This window comes from Myxocyprinus asiaticus, chromosome 11, assembly GCF_019703515.2.
Source record: "Myxocyprinus asiaticus isolate MX2 ecotype Aquarium Trade chromosome 11, UBuf_Myxa_2, whole genome shotgun sequence".
In the NCBI taxonomy this organism is placed as follows: Eukaryota; Metazoa; Chordata; class Actinopteri; order Cypriniformes; family Catostomidae; genus Myxocyprinus; species Myxocyprinus asiaticus.
In genome coordinates, this window is record NC_059354.1 from 35,547,901 (window position 1) to 35,566,506 (window position 18,606).

Here is an 18,606-nt window from a genome sequence, read left to right on the forward strand (position 1 = left end):
GATAATGGTAGGTGATCTGATCAGGGGAGCCGCTGTATTGTGTTTTCGTATGAAGGGTTTGAGGATTTGGGCTTAAATATTCAAAATGGCGGACGGAGTAGCAACGAGTCAAGATGAGAGTTCAGGACCAGGTAATCATTACTGCATTTTACATATTCATATTCATATTCAAACACTCTTTCTCTCAAGACAGAAAAGCGTGGAGGGCAAAGCGTAAACAAAACACCCGAGACCGATGTTGCAGTCACATGCACCCGTTACATAAACGTATCAGGGAATAATTCTCAGTCTGTGCGACGGCAAATTAAAAGGAAAAAAAAAAGCCTCCTTTGTGTGATTAGAGCAGCCGCGTTACATATTCATATAGCCGCCGAGCAAACTCCGCGTAGCATATTTTATTAGCAATAATCGGCGACGGCACGCTTGTTTTTGCACCTTCCCCGGTCGGCGCTTGTACGAATATTACAGTTAATCATAACTAAAGGCTGCTGTGTACATGCTAGGCGGCTAATGCTACTCCAGCGGCTTTGTGTTGGTTTATTGCGCCGTGAACCAATCCCACATATAAAGGTTTGAATATTCATTCGCTCGCAATCAGCCGGCGTCTGCGCAACGTGTTTACGGTCAACATATAAAACAGCAGAGCAGCTGAGGGTTCCTTTGTGTACAGTCAAAACATGAGTGTTTATTTTAGCGTAGCGTGTTTTTTATGCACATTCTCCTGCCTTTTGTCCCTATTGCAGGCTTGTAGCCTTGTTGTGTTATTCTTGTGGGCCTTCTAGAGCTCAGAACGCGGTGTTCAACATATTCTATCAGAATGAATCCATTTCATTGTTGAACGACGTAGGAACGTACCGAAAATGGAACACACTGGCAGCTGATAAAATGTATCTAGATAAGTTGTAACAAATAGATTCTTAGTAACTATTTGGCTTTTGCTGTCTGTCTGCACAGTGTGTTACTGTAACACTATATCAGTTGGTCTGTTTAAAGAGATGTTTTGCAGGCATTATGCCATTATTTGCTAGTCTAATAGGCGCTGTCTGAACAGTAATCCTCATATACAGCCCAGCTTCTCTACTTACAGCAGCTGTAGGTTTGTGTATTTACTCATCTCGCGCGTAACTGGATTTCATTATCCGTGAACAGCAAAACATACTGTTTAAATAATGATAACTATGCATAAATTGTCACAATTTTTGTCTTATTTGCTGACGATAATTTAACTTGAATCACTGGCGTCCCATTACAAAGCAATAGAGAAAAACTTACATGTAAATATGTTTGGTCTTGCCAAGGGGTTAACTTTTTTGAAAGTACTATTCACTTTTTTTTTTCTTTTTTTTTTTGCAATGCTTTATTTTAAAGTTCTGTTTGTTAATATTAATAAATGTAATAGGTATCATTAACAGTGAACAACATTTTTACAGCTTTTACTAATCTTGATTAATGTTACGAAAATACTGTTGTTCGTTATTAGTTGTTCTTAACTCCAAAATGCATTGATGTTAAAGTATACAACTTTTAATAAAAAATAAATAAATAAATAAATAGTTTGTTGAAATTAACCAAGATTTTTAAGTGCTGTAAAAATATTGCTCCTTGCCTTATTGTAAAGTGTTGCCTTTTGAATTTGCATGCATGATTGCTTGTTTAACAATGAATGAAAGAGAAATTTAAATTTTTACTGTAGTTTTTGTGTGTGTCAAATTATTTGAAGTCCTTTACATCAGCCTTTCAACATGAATGGTTGAACTACATTGGAGTTAATTTGGGATAAATGTTACATTATAAGTATGGATTTTGGAGGTGCCACGAGGGAGTCAGGTATAACATACACTGATAAAAGGGAAAGCAGCTCTGCTGAAAATTCTAAACCAGAACACTCAAAATCAGTTTAATACATTTATGAAATGAGAACATAATTATATTGCGTAAAGTCCTAGTGAAATTCAACACAGTCAACAAAAATTGATTTGATAATATTGCTATGAAATGTTCAAATGAATTCAGACCTCTAATGGATGGTGTTCACTCAACGTGATGTTTACTGCTTGCTCAATTAACTTAATTCAAATAAGCTAATGCAACACAATTTTTTAGCTTTTATCTCAACTTAATTTCATTGTATACAATCCATCTATGTTAATCCAGTTGTGTTGGTAATATGTGAAGCATATTTGTTGCATCAAAGTATTGCTAAAACTGAGCAAGGAATTTCGAGTTTCGAACATGCTTTGCATTGGACTGGATTTGGAGAGTACATTTTGAAATTAAGTGTTTAAATGTATAGTTCAAGTAAAAATGAAAATTCTCTCATTTACTCACCCTTGGGCCATTCTTCTGCAGAACACAAACAAAGATTTTTAGAAGAATATTTTGATCTACATATGTCCATACAATGCAAGTGAATGGTAGCCAGAAATTTGAAGCTCAAAAAAGCACATAAAGGCAGCATAACAGTAATCCATATGACTCCAGTGGTTAAATCCATATCTTCAGAAGCGATATGATTGGTCAGGGTGAGAAACAAATGTTTTTTAAAGCTTTAAATCTTCACCTTTGACCAGTAGGTGGTGATATGCACGAAGAATGCTAACTGCCAAAAAACAAAAGAAGAATGTAAAAGTGTAGATTTATAGTCTGTTTGTCACCCACACTTATTATATTGCTTCTGAAGACTTTGGATTTAACCACTGGGGTCATTTTATGCTGCTTTTTGAAACTTAAAAGTTCTGGTAAGCATTCACTTGCATTGTAAGGACCTACAGAGTGAGATATTCTTCAAAAAAATCTTTATGTTCTGCAGAAGAAAGAAATTCACACTTCTGGGATGGCATTGGGGTGAGTAAATGATGAGAGAATTTTGATTTTTGGGTTAACTATTCCTTTAATGTATTTCTACATAAAATGAAAAAGGTGACTTGTTAGTGTTTAATGTTCTGCTATGTTGGGATTTATAGGAGATTGTCATGTTTTTTTTTTTCTCCCCAATTTGGAATGCCCAATTACCAATGCGCTCTAAGTCCTTGTGGTGGCGTAGTGACTCACCTCAGTCCGGGTGGCGGAGGACGAATCTCAGTTGCCTCCGTGTCTGAGACCATCAATCCATGCAACTTATCACGTGGCTTGTTGAGCGCGTTACCGCGGAGACCTAGCGCGTGTGGAGGCTTCACGCTATTCTCCGCGGCATCCACGCATAAATCACCATGTGCCCCTCTGAGAGCGAGAACCACTTTATAGCGACCACGAGGAGGTTACCCCATGTGAATCTACCCTCTCTAGAAACTTGGCCAATTTGGTTGAAGACCTGGCTGGAGTCACTCAGCATGCCCTGGGGAGTTTCTGAATATTTTTGGAGATTACCATTGTGGAGAAGAGTGGAGCTAATGCTTAGTTCATGGATTGCTTCGTTATTACGGAAATATTAGCATGTAGGCTGTTGCTTTTCTCATGAAGCAAGTACTGAGGGATCATCAGTATAATGACTGACTGAGGATCTATAAACCCTCAGCAGCACCATAATTGTCATACAGTTCAAAAAGATTAATATAATATGCTAATGTATGCTGTTGTTAGCTAGCAACAAGCTGCAAAGTTTAAGAGTTATTTGAACAGATCACATTTATGTTTTGTTAACTCTGTTCATTTAGGTTTTTGCTACACAAAGTATTTGAGTAGAGCCTTATATAGGACAATTTAAGTTCATATCAAGTAAGTTAACTTTCATTATGTGGAACCAATGTTCAGAATTGAATTAAGTTAAACCAACAGTTTTTTTTTTCTATGTAGATCCCCTTTCAATCAGATAATGTTTTACTCTGCTGTTCAATATGCTGGGCTTAGAGAGGCAATGACATGCTGTAACATGTTTGTTTCCTGCATCCACAGCTTATACCTACAATTAAATTGTACCTACAACTTTTCCATGCAATTAAATTTTTCCAACAAAAAGAATTGGTTTGAACTGACTTGTTCTAGTTGTACAAACTTAAATTCATTTTGTCAGACCAACTAGATAAGATCTAATTAATTGTCTTATGTTGGTCCAACTAAATTAACTTTATTAACCATTAGTATATGCCAGGTGAGCAAGTGTAACGACAGTGAAACTTGCACTCTCAGTTTGATAGTGACTGCTTATAGAGCTAAGCAGCAATCAAATCAAACTTTTTTGAAATTGAGAGTCCATACACAACCTAAGAACAAGTGCCACAATACCAAAATGGTAACTCCAAAAACACCAGCCTAACAAACAATCCTTTTAAATGCCAATATAATGCAACATTAAAGATGAACAAATCTCTTCCTATTCTTATCTTACTCAAAAATGCATAAAATAACACTTAGTTTCAACATTTGTTCACCCCATACATTCACCTGCAAAACATGCTGGGAAATGGAAATCTTGTGCCCAGTTTCATCAATGCTACAAAAAGTATTCATGCAGTCCTAACTTGAATTGATTAAGTAAACTTCATTTTTACAAATTTAATTGGAATGATCGTAATGAAATCAAGTTAAGATGAAATGTTCTAGAATTGTGTTGCTTTAGTTCATTTTAATTAAGTAAACTGAACAACCTGCAGAAATCCTTTTTTTGAGTGTATAGTGTAAATTACCCGCATGAATGCTCACTTTTATTTTTGTAGTAGCTGACACTTTTAAAACGAAATGATGAAACTTCATGGCACTTTGCATCTGTCTGTCTGGTTTTTTTTTTTTTTTTTTTCTTGCCATTTTTCTGTTAAGAACATGTAGTAACAGAACCAACAGGCTACAGTCTATTAATTAACTAAATGATTGTGGCCCTAAAATTAGGTGCACCATGAATTTGAGAATTTAGCAGAAGAATCCTGTTGTGTTTTATTACTTGAAGTCATCCAGACCCTCTTGGCTGCCTCCAATCTTCTACATATTCCTTTCCTGTTTTTTGTTGTCCAGTGAAATTATTTTAATGGCTGCAAATAATTGTGCTCCGTGAATAGTATCCTTTATATAATAAAGCGTTCCTGATAGGTCTACACTAACGATAGTATCACTTACTGGCTTGAATGTTTTGTCAAGGCCTCTCTGAAATTCAAGAGTGATTTTGTTGTAAAATGTAGAATTTGAATATCTGTAATGTTCTGTGTTCATTATCACTCATAATGAAATATTGAAATTATTTTGCCCCCTGTAGTGCATTCAATCATCGTTTCCATAAAATGCTCCTAATGACTTGTTACAATTTAAAGTACTAATATTTGAGTATAGCGTAACCATTCTGAAATATTTTCTGCTTCTTTGAAAATTGCTCTCCGGAATAGTTTTGATAATTACCTGAACTGTTACATGATTTTCACATATGGCTTTGGAAAAGAAATAATTTTTTATTAGTCATCTTTTTATGTTCTTTTATTGAAAAACAAGAAATAACACAAGTATAGCAGTTTTGTTGGATTCCGCCATTCAGCTGGTCTTGTTGGTCATGTAATCCTTATGCAGGTCGGCATTCTGCAAACTTCCCTTTGGATTGGCTGATTTTTATGGTTACCTTGTCAGATCTTTGTTCTAGTGTATAAATCTCTTGTAATTAGGCTGAGCTCTGACAAAAATCAGGTAATGAGGTGCACAGTTAATCTGGATATGCAAAGCAGACTTCTTGTTCTTTGCAGACAATATGGCTACAGAAGTCAAGGAATTTGATCCGTGAAGTGTTTGGGCCACAGGGAGGCTGTGTGACCTCTGGTGCTTAAAACTTGAAAGAAATACTTCTAAAATGAACTTGTCTTTATGTCCAGATATTGACCTCACTAGTTTTTGTGCTTTGATCGCATTGACATGAAACTCACCTGTTTTGCCTAATTTAACCAGCAGCGAAACTAGAGCAGCACCATGATCCCCCCCCCCCCCATTCCTTCCTTTCTCGCCAAAGCAATCCAATTAATATGCTAATGAGATGATAAATATTTATGAACATTTAAATTAGGGCGAAAACTCTCAGAGCGCTGTGTGAAATTAATTGCTTGCAGGACTTCAAAGTGTTGCTCAGCTAATGAAGTGAAGGAGATTTGCATGTGGCTTTAATCAGCTGCATACTGATTATGCTTCATTATGGGTTCTGTCAGCTGCTCTGCCTCTGCTCCATTCCAGAATGAAACTAACTTCTTCACATTTAGTTGTTATGACAATCATGGCACAGAGTGAGAGAGAAAGCAAGCCAGAGATAGAAGCAACCACAGTTTGAGGGAGCTTAGTTGTTTTCTGCGCTTGTGCTGTGCTTGTGTGTTTATTTTCACCGAAAACCATTTAGTCTGACATAGACATCTTTGCTTTTGACCAAGTTTGTTGTGATGCTTGTGGAAACACTTGAAAAGGCAGATGCAGTGGCTGCTGGTAAGTGATGTTGGCAGTCAGCAACAATAGTTTAACATCTGTTTGCCAGTATAGTGATATTATATTATCTAGTAAGTGAATTAGTGAGCTTGTTAGCTTAGCTCGTTAGATAAAGTACACCATATGTGGCATTTTTTTTTTAATCTTTGGTGGATAAATTTAATTGAGCAATACTGTTTAAAAAAAAAATACTGGATGTATTTTTTTTATTGCTTAAAAATTCTCTGCACTTTTGAAAGGCATTGAGGAAGCGATTGGTTTGAATTGATATCTTGGATGGAAACTTAAAAGTCCAATCTTCCTTTTATATCTGTTCCAGATTCTAGAATGAGTAATCCATCAGAATCAAGTAAATGTGCAATGGAGAGTGGGGACGAAAACACTGGTGAGTTACCTGGTGTGGAACCGTTTGCTGTTGGTTTAATTTAGATCTTTCTGCCTAATCTTTCCAACATGACGTTCTCTTGCATTTTGATAAGGGCGTGAATGATTTGCAGTTCGCATTTCATGTTCTGAAGGATCACTTGCGCAGCTTTGACTGAGCTGGAATAAGTAGGACAGTATATCTCTCAATTTGTATCGCAGGGTGTTGAAATAAGAAAGGCCATGGAGCAGAGTAAGTTAGTTGAAAAGACCTTTTTGTGTGACTCTGATCTATTGTGGCATTGACTGCTTTTCTTCACCCAGGTGCCCAAACAAATGGACTGGACTTTCAGAGGCAGACTGTGCAAACAACAAGCGCAATCACCAACGCACACGCACAGGCCTTGCTCCAACAGGTATAATCTTTCTCTCTCGGCTCTCTCTCTCACACACACACTTGTGGTCTATGTGTCATGACACTTGCATAAACACTGAAAAAAAAAAAAAAAGAGAGATAGGAATTTGAAGATGTCCCCAGGGTCATGGTTCTCACCTGTCTGAGTCACTAATCTCCCAATTGTCTCACGAAATGACTGCTAAGGCTTTCCTCCTGATGTCATGATGTGTGTGTGAATGTGTGGCAACAGGATGATCATCGTGTGTATTTGAATATAATGTGTGAGATTTGTTATAACTCTAAAGATTAGAGATAGGCATGCATACAAATAAAGCACAGCATGTTATCTCCTGGTTACAGGGGAAATTATTGGGCTCCATATGCTAATTAGCTGCTCTGCAGTTGCTCGGAAACAGATGGTTGAGAATATGCAAATCTATGCAGAATTTACATGGACTGCATAACCGTTTTGTTAATTAGCATATCCACTCTCCTCTCTTCTCTGCTTGAAGCCTCAGAAGGTTGCATTATTTTTTTTATCACCATAGATATAAGACAAAATATGTTTGTTTTTGTGTAGTAAATTTGGGATTTTGGGATAGCTTTTCTCTCTGTGCCCCCACTCATCGTTGTTTGTGCTATGTTCAAATTTTTGGTTTTACCACTTAGTTGGAACATTTGAAACCAAAGAAAGTACACACAGTTCACAAACGACAGTGTTGGTGATCACGATAACAGTATTTCAGTTGGTGATACCAATACTAGTAAAATTTCACGACTTTATAATCACTATCAGAATCAGAATGAGCTTTATTGCCAAATATGCTTACAAATACAATGACTTTGTCTTAGTGACAGAAACTTCCTGAGCACAGACAATACAACAAGACAAAAAAAAGAATAAAAATAAAAAGCAAATAGAAAATATAAGTATATATAGAAATACACAATAAGACACATTTTTATATATATATATATGTATGTATATGTAGTTTTTCCATATTCACAATTGTAGTTCTGAGGCGAACCATCAAACACCTTTTCCGTTGAGCAAGGGACTGTAGGCAATATTAGCTGGAAAAGCATGCATGGATCCACAATTTGAAAATCTACCAGCAATAGCAGACCATCCTGGTATATTTGGGATACTTATTTCAACACACTGTGATTTGGGACTAGAGTTGGGAATCATAAGGAATTTATGATTCCAGTTCCTATTCCGGTTCCTTAACGGTTCCAGTAACGATTCCAGTCATTCTTTAAGTACTTTTTTTATTTTTTTATATATATTTTTTATATAATTATTTAGAAATGAGAAATGCAATTCTTATTGCATTTACTACCCTCTGCTGTGTGTTACCAAATAATGAGAGAATTTCAGATTTCTACAGAGAGCATGAATCTACAAAAAATAACCTTTGGACTAGATGCTTAAAATTACTGAAAAAATATCAAAGAAAGTGTAGTTAGTTATAAGAAGAGGTTTAGTATTATTTTTTTGCAGATGGTCCTTGGTCTGATGCAGTGGTACTAAAAAAAAAAAATTGTCACACCCCCCTTTGAAACTAGAAGTTTTTTTGCACCCACCCCCAACCCAAAAAATAGATTGCAAAACTAAATAAACGTGTGCATCATGTCACAAAAAAAAGTTTTAATATACAAAATATAAAATGTTTACTGTTTCCTGAATAATATAAAGTTACACTACTCTTTTGAAGAAAAAGAAAAAAAAAAAAAATTAGAATTTTGATATAAGAATCTGAACATTAAATTATTCTTATCGTAAACTTTTTGTCTTTTCTGTGTACTTTGTTACATAATATATATATATATTTTTTTTAACTAGTTTATACAGAATACTGATTGAACATCCAAAACAGAATAAATACAAGTGATAGTGATTGCATGGGGCAATACTGATAGCTCAACATTAAATTTGTCCTCATTTAGTCACCCTCCTCGAGTCAAATGAGTATGACTTTTTTCATGAAACATATAAAATTGAGGGTTGTGAGGATCGTGATTGTGACTGTCCAGCTCCAAAAGCACAAAGTCATCCATAACACTTGTGCAGAACATTTCAAGTCTACTGAAGCCATTCGCTAGCACTGTGTGAAGAACCGACCGAAATGTACATCATTGTTTACATAAGCACAGCTCAGTGCGTGCTCCTGACAGCACATGAGGAGAAAAAGGTGGAGGAAAAGAAATTGCGCACATTGTGTGTCCAAACACTGTATAAAAAAAACAAAAACATATAGGGGCAAGTTAGAACTTTATGAATGGCAGTTGTTCAAATTTTGTGAAAAGCTGCAAATTTGTGTATGCACAGTTTCTGCGTGAGCCTAATGAAATTAAGTGTGGTCATTAGAAATTTATAGACTTGCTGTCTCTCTCTTTGTCTCTTTCTCTGTTCTCCAGTTGACTTTGACTCCAGTGCAGCAGCAGTTATTGCTGCAGCAGGCTCAGGCTCAGCTGTTAGCAGCAGCCGTGCAGCATTCGGCTGGCCAGCAGAGCAGCACTACAGGAGCCAGCATCTCTGCCTCCGCTGCCACCCCCATCACCCAGATCCCCCTCTCCCAACCCATCCAGATCACGCCTGTAAGACAGCCACGTCTTCACTGCCCTGTTTTCATGCATCCATGCAAATTTGTTACTATAAAGAACATTTTATCTATATAACTGCAACATATATAACTTTGAAAAGTCATAAGTTATCATCCTGTATTTTATTCAACCTAGTCTCATAGAATGAACGTTTAGTGTTTCCCACAGGATTTTGTGAGACTGTGGTGGGTTGACCTGGGACCCTCTAGGGGCATCCGGGGGCATACTCCCCCTAAGAAAATATTGTACATTTTAAAGTTAAATGCATCAATCTGGTGCAATTTGAGAGCAAAATTAAGTGGCTAGATCTATGAAGATCTTTGTGCTCTTGTAAACAATTTTGTGCTCTAGTTGTAATTTAATCATAAACACATTGCTTGTATAGATATGAATGGTGATGACACGGCAAAATAGTCACATCCACTAAGCATAATCAAGATGGAGTTTAATGCAGTTCACAAATGGTCAAAACACAAAATCGACTAGAGCATACTTTTGAGCCAGGGCTCGACATTAAGCATTGTCATGTGCTTGTCCTCCGGAATTGGTCATTCACTTGTCCGAGTAAAAAAGTTACTTGTCCGGAGAGAAAAAAGGACATTTAAGTTACATGCTCAAGTAACATGTAAAAGTTTAGGTTGTGTATTTTTCTAAAATTGTGACCGATACCCAACCTAATAGTGTACCTTTGCAATCAACTCAATTCTCTGTGACAGAAATGTAAACTGCACTGGGGAGGAGGCTGTTGTCATATGATAATTATTTTATGTCACATATGATAGTCAAATAAACGAAAGCCTCCATCGCCATCATTTACAGCAGGGATGCTCACACTTCTATGGAATGAGATCTGCTTTTTCATCATGTTAATGCAGCAAGATCTGCCATGTAGAATAATATATACTATAGAATAATAATAATAATATACATTATCACAATACCAACATTTCAGTAGTCAGTAATGAAATTTGATGATTCTCAATTCCAGCTTCAATATCACAACAAATAATAACACTAACTAATGTTAATTATAGAAGAATGGTTTTAAGTTCTTTAGTAATTATTCAAGACTAGTAAACAAACAGTAATAAAATGACAAACAGCAATGAATAGAAATAGATTAAAAATAATAGAACAAAAATACAAATAAATTAATAAATAAAATTCAGTGCTTTTTTAACTGACTGACTGGGAGTGAGAGATGCTTTGCCAAATCAGTGGTGCAAAACACAACGTTAGAGATTTTTATGTTGTTATGAGAAGTACAAAAATATTTTCGGTTCATTATGAAACTGTGACAGGACAAATTAGACTGTGGCGGGAAAGGTAATTAATGGGAAACACTGACGTTACTATAACAAAATTTTTACAAACTGGACTTTTACTTGTCGCATTCTACGTTTCACCACAGCTTTCTGGTGAAATGAACACTAGAGGTGCGACAACAACTGTGCGTTTTATTCACTTTCACACATCACAATTACAACTGCTGATTATGACTTAATAAACACTTTTGCTCTATTACTCACACATTGCTATGTTATGATATTGAAACATTTATGCTATAAACACATAATTTGAAATGTAATGCTTGTATTACAGACTCGCCTACTTTACACACTAATTCCAATGTAATTAGCTTGCACGGTAGCTCACTTGATAGTGTGTTGGACTTAAGACTGTAAGTACGTGGTTCGAGACCAGCCAAGCATGCAAGTTGACACATGAGACGAAAGTGTCATAGAAATGACACAAAATAACCTGGTTGCTTTAGATAATGTGCTTTTCTCATTTTTGGACACTATCGGTTAGGTTTAAGTGTTGGTTTAGGGTAAGAATGTCTAATTTGATTTTAGATCACTATTGCTCAGATTTACGTTAACGTTTTAGGTTTGGGAGGTTCATTTTACTCATTAAAACCACCATCTAATATTCACCGTAAAAACCTCATCTCATTACAACACCATTTCACTCGCTTTTGGCGCCCCTCGCTGGACATTTCCCTGGGAAACTGCAGCCAAATATTACGCATGTAATTTCATTTTGCAAAAATGTTGCCACGTTCATGTAATGTTCATGAGACTTTATTCAGTGTAATGCCTAGGGCTGTGTTTTTAGGTGCAGTTTTTTTCAATGTAGGGCCATTGTTTTAATGAATGTAGTAATTTGAATAAATCTCATTTGAGTAAACAAGGCAATCTCCCCACCAGTGGAATGAAGACATTAATCAATGCCTTTATTCCAAAAAGAAACAAAATATTCTGATATTTTATTTCTGTGTTTATGCTTTTAACTAGCCTGATTATTGCAAGTAAGGTGTATAATTTCTGCACCCCCCAAATTGAATGGCAAGTATTATTATTACTATCAGACAAGCTTCAAACACTCCTTTGCCTTCCATTGTACATGTAGTCCTGCCTCAAACTCACCATTGGTTGAGCCAGTGCTATGTTCCAGACTTATTGTGAATTCAACAAAGGTCAAAAGTTCTGCGGCTTACTAAACAGTCTGTGCTCAATAAAGTGGCCAAAGTGTTGAAAGCCAGTTTGTTTATTTATGTAAATGATGTAATGCATCATTTATTCATTTTACGCCTAATCCAAACCCCAGCCCTAAATCTAACCGACAGTGGAGGAAAAATTTAATCTCATAGGGAAAATGCAACCTCAGAATTGCGCACATCATTGATTATCTTAACGCAATGCAATACTTTCTGGTTTCCATGGGACTAGAACCCATGTCTCTGAGTCTAAATTACTTTTTGTGGTAATCAATAATATGCCACAAATGCTGTAGATTGAGCTTAACTTGTATTGAACCCGGAATATTCCATTAACACTAACTGTAATTAATTTTAATTGGTGAGGTTGTATTTTGCAGTCACTCTGGGATAGTGACACATATTAACGTTCTTCTTGCTTTGTGTGTTTGTTTGGACCAATGAAGCAGTTACAGCAGCTGCAACAGCATCAGAACCTCAACCTGCAGCAGTTTGTTCTGGTCCAGCCGGGCCACCACATCGCAACTCAGCTGCAGCCCGCGCAGTTCATCATCTCCCAGACGCCACAGGGCCAGCAGAGTGAGTCTCATGTTATCTCCTCCTCCTCCTCAGGTCTTTCCATCCCTCTAGTTGATCTGTCTGATTGATTTGTCATTTCTCTTGCACTGAACAGGTCTCCTGCAAGCCCAGAACTTTCTAACTCAACTACCTCAAAGCCAAGCCAACCTCCTGCAGACCCAGCCAAGCATCACACTTTCCACACAGGTCGGGGCATACAAATCCTATCAACCCACTGAATCCATATAATTTAGTCAACCCAGATACAGTAGCACCTGCATGTCGCTGAGATGTGCATGATCTAGACTCCATTTAGTTCTATTTTAATGGTCTAATTTGTGAACAAACATCTGTTTTACATCCTCAAAACCACAGATCAAAAGAGCAGATTTGCATACATGCCAAAAGTGTTGCAAATGCAGCTGTTGAATGTCTTCTGCTATTTAACAGGGAATGTTTTTAGAAATGCATTGCAGATGAGCAGCACTTTAACATTGCCAATATCAGTGGTTCTCAACTGGTGGGTTGCGTCCCAAAAATGGGCCTTGGGTCTGTTCTTATACGGTTGTGGACATCAAGGAAAAAAAACCTAAATGCAAATAATAAAGTGCAACTAACCAAATAATTGCATATATGTAGGAATATAAAATAAACAGGCTTTACTTTTAAAAAAAAAAGTATGCTTATCAATCTTATCAAAATCTACAGCATTTTCACCTGCCACATACTTATACTTGTACTATATTTAGCCCAATGTTTGTTCTATGTATTAAAGGAATAGTTCACCCAAAAACTTATTCTCTCATCATTTACTCACCCTCATACCATCCCAGATGTGTGACTTACTTTCTTCCGCTGAACACACAAAAAAAAGATTTTTAGAATAACATCTCAGCTCTGTTGGTCCATTTAACACAAGTGAAATGTGGCCAGAACTTTGAAACTCCAAAAAGGACATAAAGGCAGCATAAAAGTAATCCATACATCTGCAGTGTTTTAATTCATATCTTCAGAAGTGATATGATAGGTGTGGGTGAGAAACAGATCAATATTTAAGTCCTTTTTTACTATAAATTCTCCTCTTTGCCCAGTAAGTGGCGATATGCAGGAAGAATGCAAATTGGCAAAAACAAAAGAATGTGAAAGTGAAAATGGAGATTTATGGTTTCTCACCCAGACCTATTATATCACTTCTGAATATAAGGATTTAACCACTAGAGTCATATGGATTACTTTTATGCTGCCTTTATTTTTTTTTTGGAGCTTAAAAATTCTAGCCAAAATTCACTTTCACATCTGGGATGGCATGAAAGTGAGTAAATGACGTGAGAATTTTCATTTTTGGGTGAACTATTTTTAAGCAGTTAAATCACACTTCTGCTTTGCATGAACAAAATAGTTGCTTTTCCTATTCATTTTCATATGGCATACTTATTGCTGGACCTGTTCTTTTTTATATAAATGCAAAACTGATCACTTAACATTTAAAACGTACTTACTTTTGTGCGATAAACAATTTTGGTACTGTGTGGGGTTTCGACTTGGATGTCCAGTGTAAAATCTGGATCTTGAAGCAAAATCATTTGAGAACCATTGGTCCAGATGAAAACAAACACATTGCATAGCACAAATTTATTGCTGAGATGTCCATTTCATAGTTGCCACAATTATGTTTGGTTATCCATCCTTGTTTATCACTATGAATTCATACCTACATTTACAGCCTGCAACACCCACACGCACGATAGCAGCTACCCCCATCCAATCCCTCCCTCACATCCAGACGACACCAAAGCACATTGATACACCCAGCCTGGAGGAGCCCAGCGACCTGGAGGAGCTCGAGCAGTTTGCTAAGACCTTCAAACAGAGACGTATTAAACTGGGCTTTACGCAGGTGAAGAGCTACATACACAAACTTTATTATATATCTTTATTATAATTCATTTCAATATGATTCTTTTATTAGTTTTGAGGGCCAAAAAAATCTAATTGAAAAGACCCCCCCCCCCACACACACGTATTATTCCTTTATATATAATAACCCCTCCCCCCCCAAAAAAAACAACAACAACAAAAAAGCAGTACACTGATTTAACTGTATAATAATAGTATATGTGCATATAAACAGATACCTCTGGAGGTTGAGTCTGATTCATGAGTTTTTGAATGATTCGTTTATGTTTGTTATCATGTGCAAAGCAGCAAGTGGCTGTTTTCAATCTTTTAGGTCATCATAGAATATCAGAGACCTATGTGACAACTTATTGTTTAAAGAAATTTGGCCTTCAACTTATGTAACCTCTTTTGTTTATCCTGTTTTAGGGAGTGAATTTTGTCTGACATTTCCAGTTTAAAACCTCTTTATTGTTGTGTTGCATGTACCAGGGGGATGTTGGCCTTGCCATGGGAAAGCTTTATGGAAATGACTTCAGCCAAACCACCATTTCTCGCTTTGAGGCCTTAAACCTGAGCTTTAAAAACATGTGCAAACTGAAGCCTCTGCTTGAAAAGTGGCTCAGTGATGCAGGTATGTATTTTCTCTGCTCTAAATCATCTCAAAAGGACATAGTATACCTTACAGAATGTTAGAAAGGATATGGAGATTTCTGTCACATTCCTCTTTAGTTTTGGAGTTCGCCTCAGCTCTCTCATCTGTATGCGTACACGTGGTGGTTTGTTACTGTATATAAAGCAAACCTTTTACTATACAAATGGTGCCAAGTAAAGGGACAGTGCAGTTTGCTGCAGGTGCTTATATCACTCCCTCTTTGTGCTTTTGTGCGCGCTGTTTGTGCAGAGAACCAGACGTCTGACCAGGCCCTGTCCAGTCCCAGCTCTCTTGGCTCACCTGGGCTGGGCATAGAGGGCCTAAACCGTCGCCGCAAGAAAAGGACAAGCATTGAGACCAACATCAGAGTGGCCTTAGAAAAGAGCTTTCTGGAGGTGAGCGACATCTCACATCAAAGATTTTTTCGAAGATGGTGAAATTCTTTAGTTTGTATATTTAAAATATCCAAACGAATTCCCATGTCAAATATTTTCCCACTAAAGTGTTACCACTGCGGAACTTGGACTACAAGCTTAGCTCTTTTGGAAGTGTTTTTGCCGTAAGGGCGTTTCTTGTGCATTTGCCCTTTTCAAGCAGAACCAAAAACCTACCTCTGAGGAGATCACCATGATCGCGGACCAGCTCAACATGGAGAAAGAGGTGATCCGAGTATGGTTCTGTAACCGCAGACAGAAAGAGAAGAGGATCAACCCGCCCAGCAGTGGCAGCGCTGCTGGCACCCCCATCAAAGCAATCTTCCCTCCCACCACACCTCTGGTAAGCTAGATCCATGCTGGATCACTTCTTCCTTTATTCAACCCAACTGCTGTAAATAGTGCTAAATGTCTTCCTTCTACCCCTCATTTCAGGCACTGAGTACAGCCAGTCTTGTGACCAGAAACACACCGGCTACAATGACTGTAAGCTCTGTTTTGCCTCTCACCAGCACTAGTGTCTCCAGCATCAGTTTTACTGGTAAGCAAGAGTACTTACTATTCTTTGACAGTAGTACAGTATGTTAACAGAACACTTTATGCAATGGTAAACATTCTAACAGTTGGATGCCACAGTGCCATATGTCCTCATTGTTGCATGTTCAATTCAGTGGTGTTCATTTATCATCTTGGTAATAAAAATGGTTGTATTGCATTTTTTGGGTTGTTCACCCAAAAATAAAAATTCTCATCATTTACTCACCCTCATGCCGTGCCAGATGTGAATGACTGTCTTTTTTCTGCAGAACACAAAGATTTTTAGAAGAATATCTCAGCTCTGTAGGTCCATTCATTGCAAGTAAATGGAGACCAGAACTTTGAAGCTCCAAATATCAAATAAAGGCCACATTAAAGTAATCAAACTCCAGTGGTTAAATCCATGTCTTCAGAAGTGATATGATAAGTGTGGGTGAGAAACAGATAAATATTTAAGTCCTTTTTTTACTATAAATCTCCACTTTCACATTCTTTCACATTTTAAAAGTGAAAGTGGAGATTGAAAGTAAAAAAAGGATTTAAATATTGATTTGTTTCTCACCCACACCTATCATATTGATTCTGGAGATATGGATTTAACCACTGTAGTCTTATGGATTACATCATGTGGCCTTTGTTTCATTTTTTTTATTTTATTTTATTTTTTTAGCTTTAAAGGTCTGGCCACCATTCACTTGCCTTGTGGACCTACAGAGCTGAGATATTCTTCTAAAAATCTTAATTTGTGTTCTGCAGATGAAAGAAAGTCATACACATCTGGGATGGCATAAGGGTGAGTAAATGGTGACAGAACTTTCATTTTTGAGTGAACTATCCCTTTTATTCTTGGCAGTCTGATCAAATAATTAGTTTAGAAGGAGAAAATCGTGGCTGATATTACTTTCGTGACTATAACTTGATTTTACCTCATGGGTCCATAAAATAATCTTTCCCACCTCCAGGCACAACCATTGGCTCGACTATTAACACTGCATCTGTCATCTCCACTGCACCTGTGGTCACCACCGCAGCATCCTCTCCTTCGCTCAGCCCTTCCCCCACCACACCACAGACATCCTCTGCAGAGCAGGCTTTGGCTCAGGGGATAGTCACGGCAGTAAGTCAGGCACCCTCCTCCCTGGCATCCACTCTGGGCACTGGGCATGTGATGGTGGCGGCGCCTAGCCTCTCTGCCGCTTTGCAAGGAGCCGGCCAGCTGCCCAACAGTGCCTGCATCGCTGCCATGGCTGCTGCCGCAGGCCTCAATCCTGGGCTCATGGCATCCTCGCAGTTTTCTCCTGGGTGAGTGTCTCTGTGTGCAATGTATACAATAAGTGCAATTCTGGAAGGCACAGGATTAGTGCTTAGTTTCTGAGGCTTCTCTGGAGATCTTTTCAATTGGAAGATTGAGTGATCAGATTCCACAACATTTTGGACCTCGTTTAAACCTGTTGTCTTGTGATCAGATCACAGAATTGCAACTTAAAACCAGGGGGAAATGGGGTCTGAAACTGCATCACCCTCAACTTATCATGCGCTATAAAGCTGGTCAGTTACCTTCTTAGTGTTTAATGTTTGTTCCGTCTTTACTCCATGTGTTCTCCATGCAGTGGGGCTCTTCTGAGTTTGGCACCTGGTGGTCTCGGGAGCGCTTTGAGTCCAGCACTGATGAGCAACAGCACCTTGGCCACGATCCAAGGTGTGTGGAGTGGCAAGTACACTTGTATTTACTATATCTCTCTGCATGCGCTTATAAATCTTGCTGACAACCGAAGAATCAATATGTTTTTTAATGACACAAGTTATTGACTACTGACTGTAAAACAAGCATGTGTTTCTATTGGCACTGGAAACACTATACTCCCCAAAGCTTTCTGCATGTAATGTACTTGCATACAGTGCATTTTCCTTTTACATTAAATTAATTTGGCCACCTTGATGCATTTGGCATGGCATTTTGCTGTGTTTTTTAATAACTGTTTAAAAACTACTTTCTGCATTCAGCATACTTGTAGGCATTTTCCTTTTATATTAAAGGTGCACTCAGTAATTCTTTCCTCATTAAAAAAGTTTTGCTCCTATTGAAATGAATTGTAATTTTGCAGTGTATGTATAAAGTCAACCACACACATGAGATGAAGAATCCAGTCATATCAGCAACCTTATAAAAGCTGTTTTATTTTACATGGAGAGGGTCCCCTCATGGGGACTGCCATGTTTGAATCACATGATCAGCTGAACACTACTTGCTTAATTTCAGTAACCATCCTGTTATTTGACA

The 18,606-nt window shown here is 37.5% G+C and overlaps 1 protein-coding gene across 7 annotated transcripts in view; it reads left to right on the plus strand.

Annotated features, from left to right (window-relative positions):
- Positions 1–18,606, plus strand: part of LOC127448137 (POU domain, class 2, transcription factor 1-like) — a 26,994-nt gene continuing 8,388 nt past the window's right edge. Inside the window, exons 1-13 of one of the 7 annotated variants that reach the window (XM_051710454.1) lie at positions 7–131; positions 6,698–6,763; positions 7,066–7,157; positions 9,560–9,739; positions 12,692–12,824; positions 12,919–13,010; positions 14,527–14,700; positions 15,192–15,333; positions 15,604–15,749; positions 15,952–16,131; positions 16,224–16,329; positions 17,288–17,627; positions 17,936–18,024. In XM_051710454.1, the coding sequence (XP_051566414.1) occupies positions 86–131; positions 6,698–6,763; positions 7,066–7,157; positions 9,560–9,739; positions 12,692–12,824; positions 12,919–13,010; positions 14,527–14,700; positions 15,192–15,333; positions 15,604–15,749; positions 15,952–16,131; positions 16,224–16,329; positions 17,288–17,627; positions 17,936–18,024 (1,786 nt within the window). In that variant the 5' untranslated portion in view covers positions 7–85. Of the gene's footprint in view, positions 132–6,697; positions 6,764–7,065; positions 7,158–9,559; positions 9,740–12,691; positions 12,825–12,918; positions 13,011–14,526; positions 14,701–15,191; positions 15,334–15,593; positions 15,750–15,948; positions 16,132–16,223; positions 16,330–17,287; positions 17,628–17,935; positions 18,037–18,606 lie in introns of all 7 variants that reach the window. The other 6 variants (XM_051710457.1, XM_051710452.1, XM_051710453.1 and 3 more) reach the window with 6 other exon arrangements.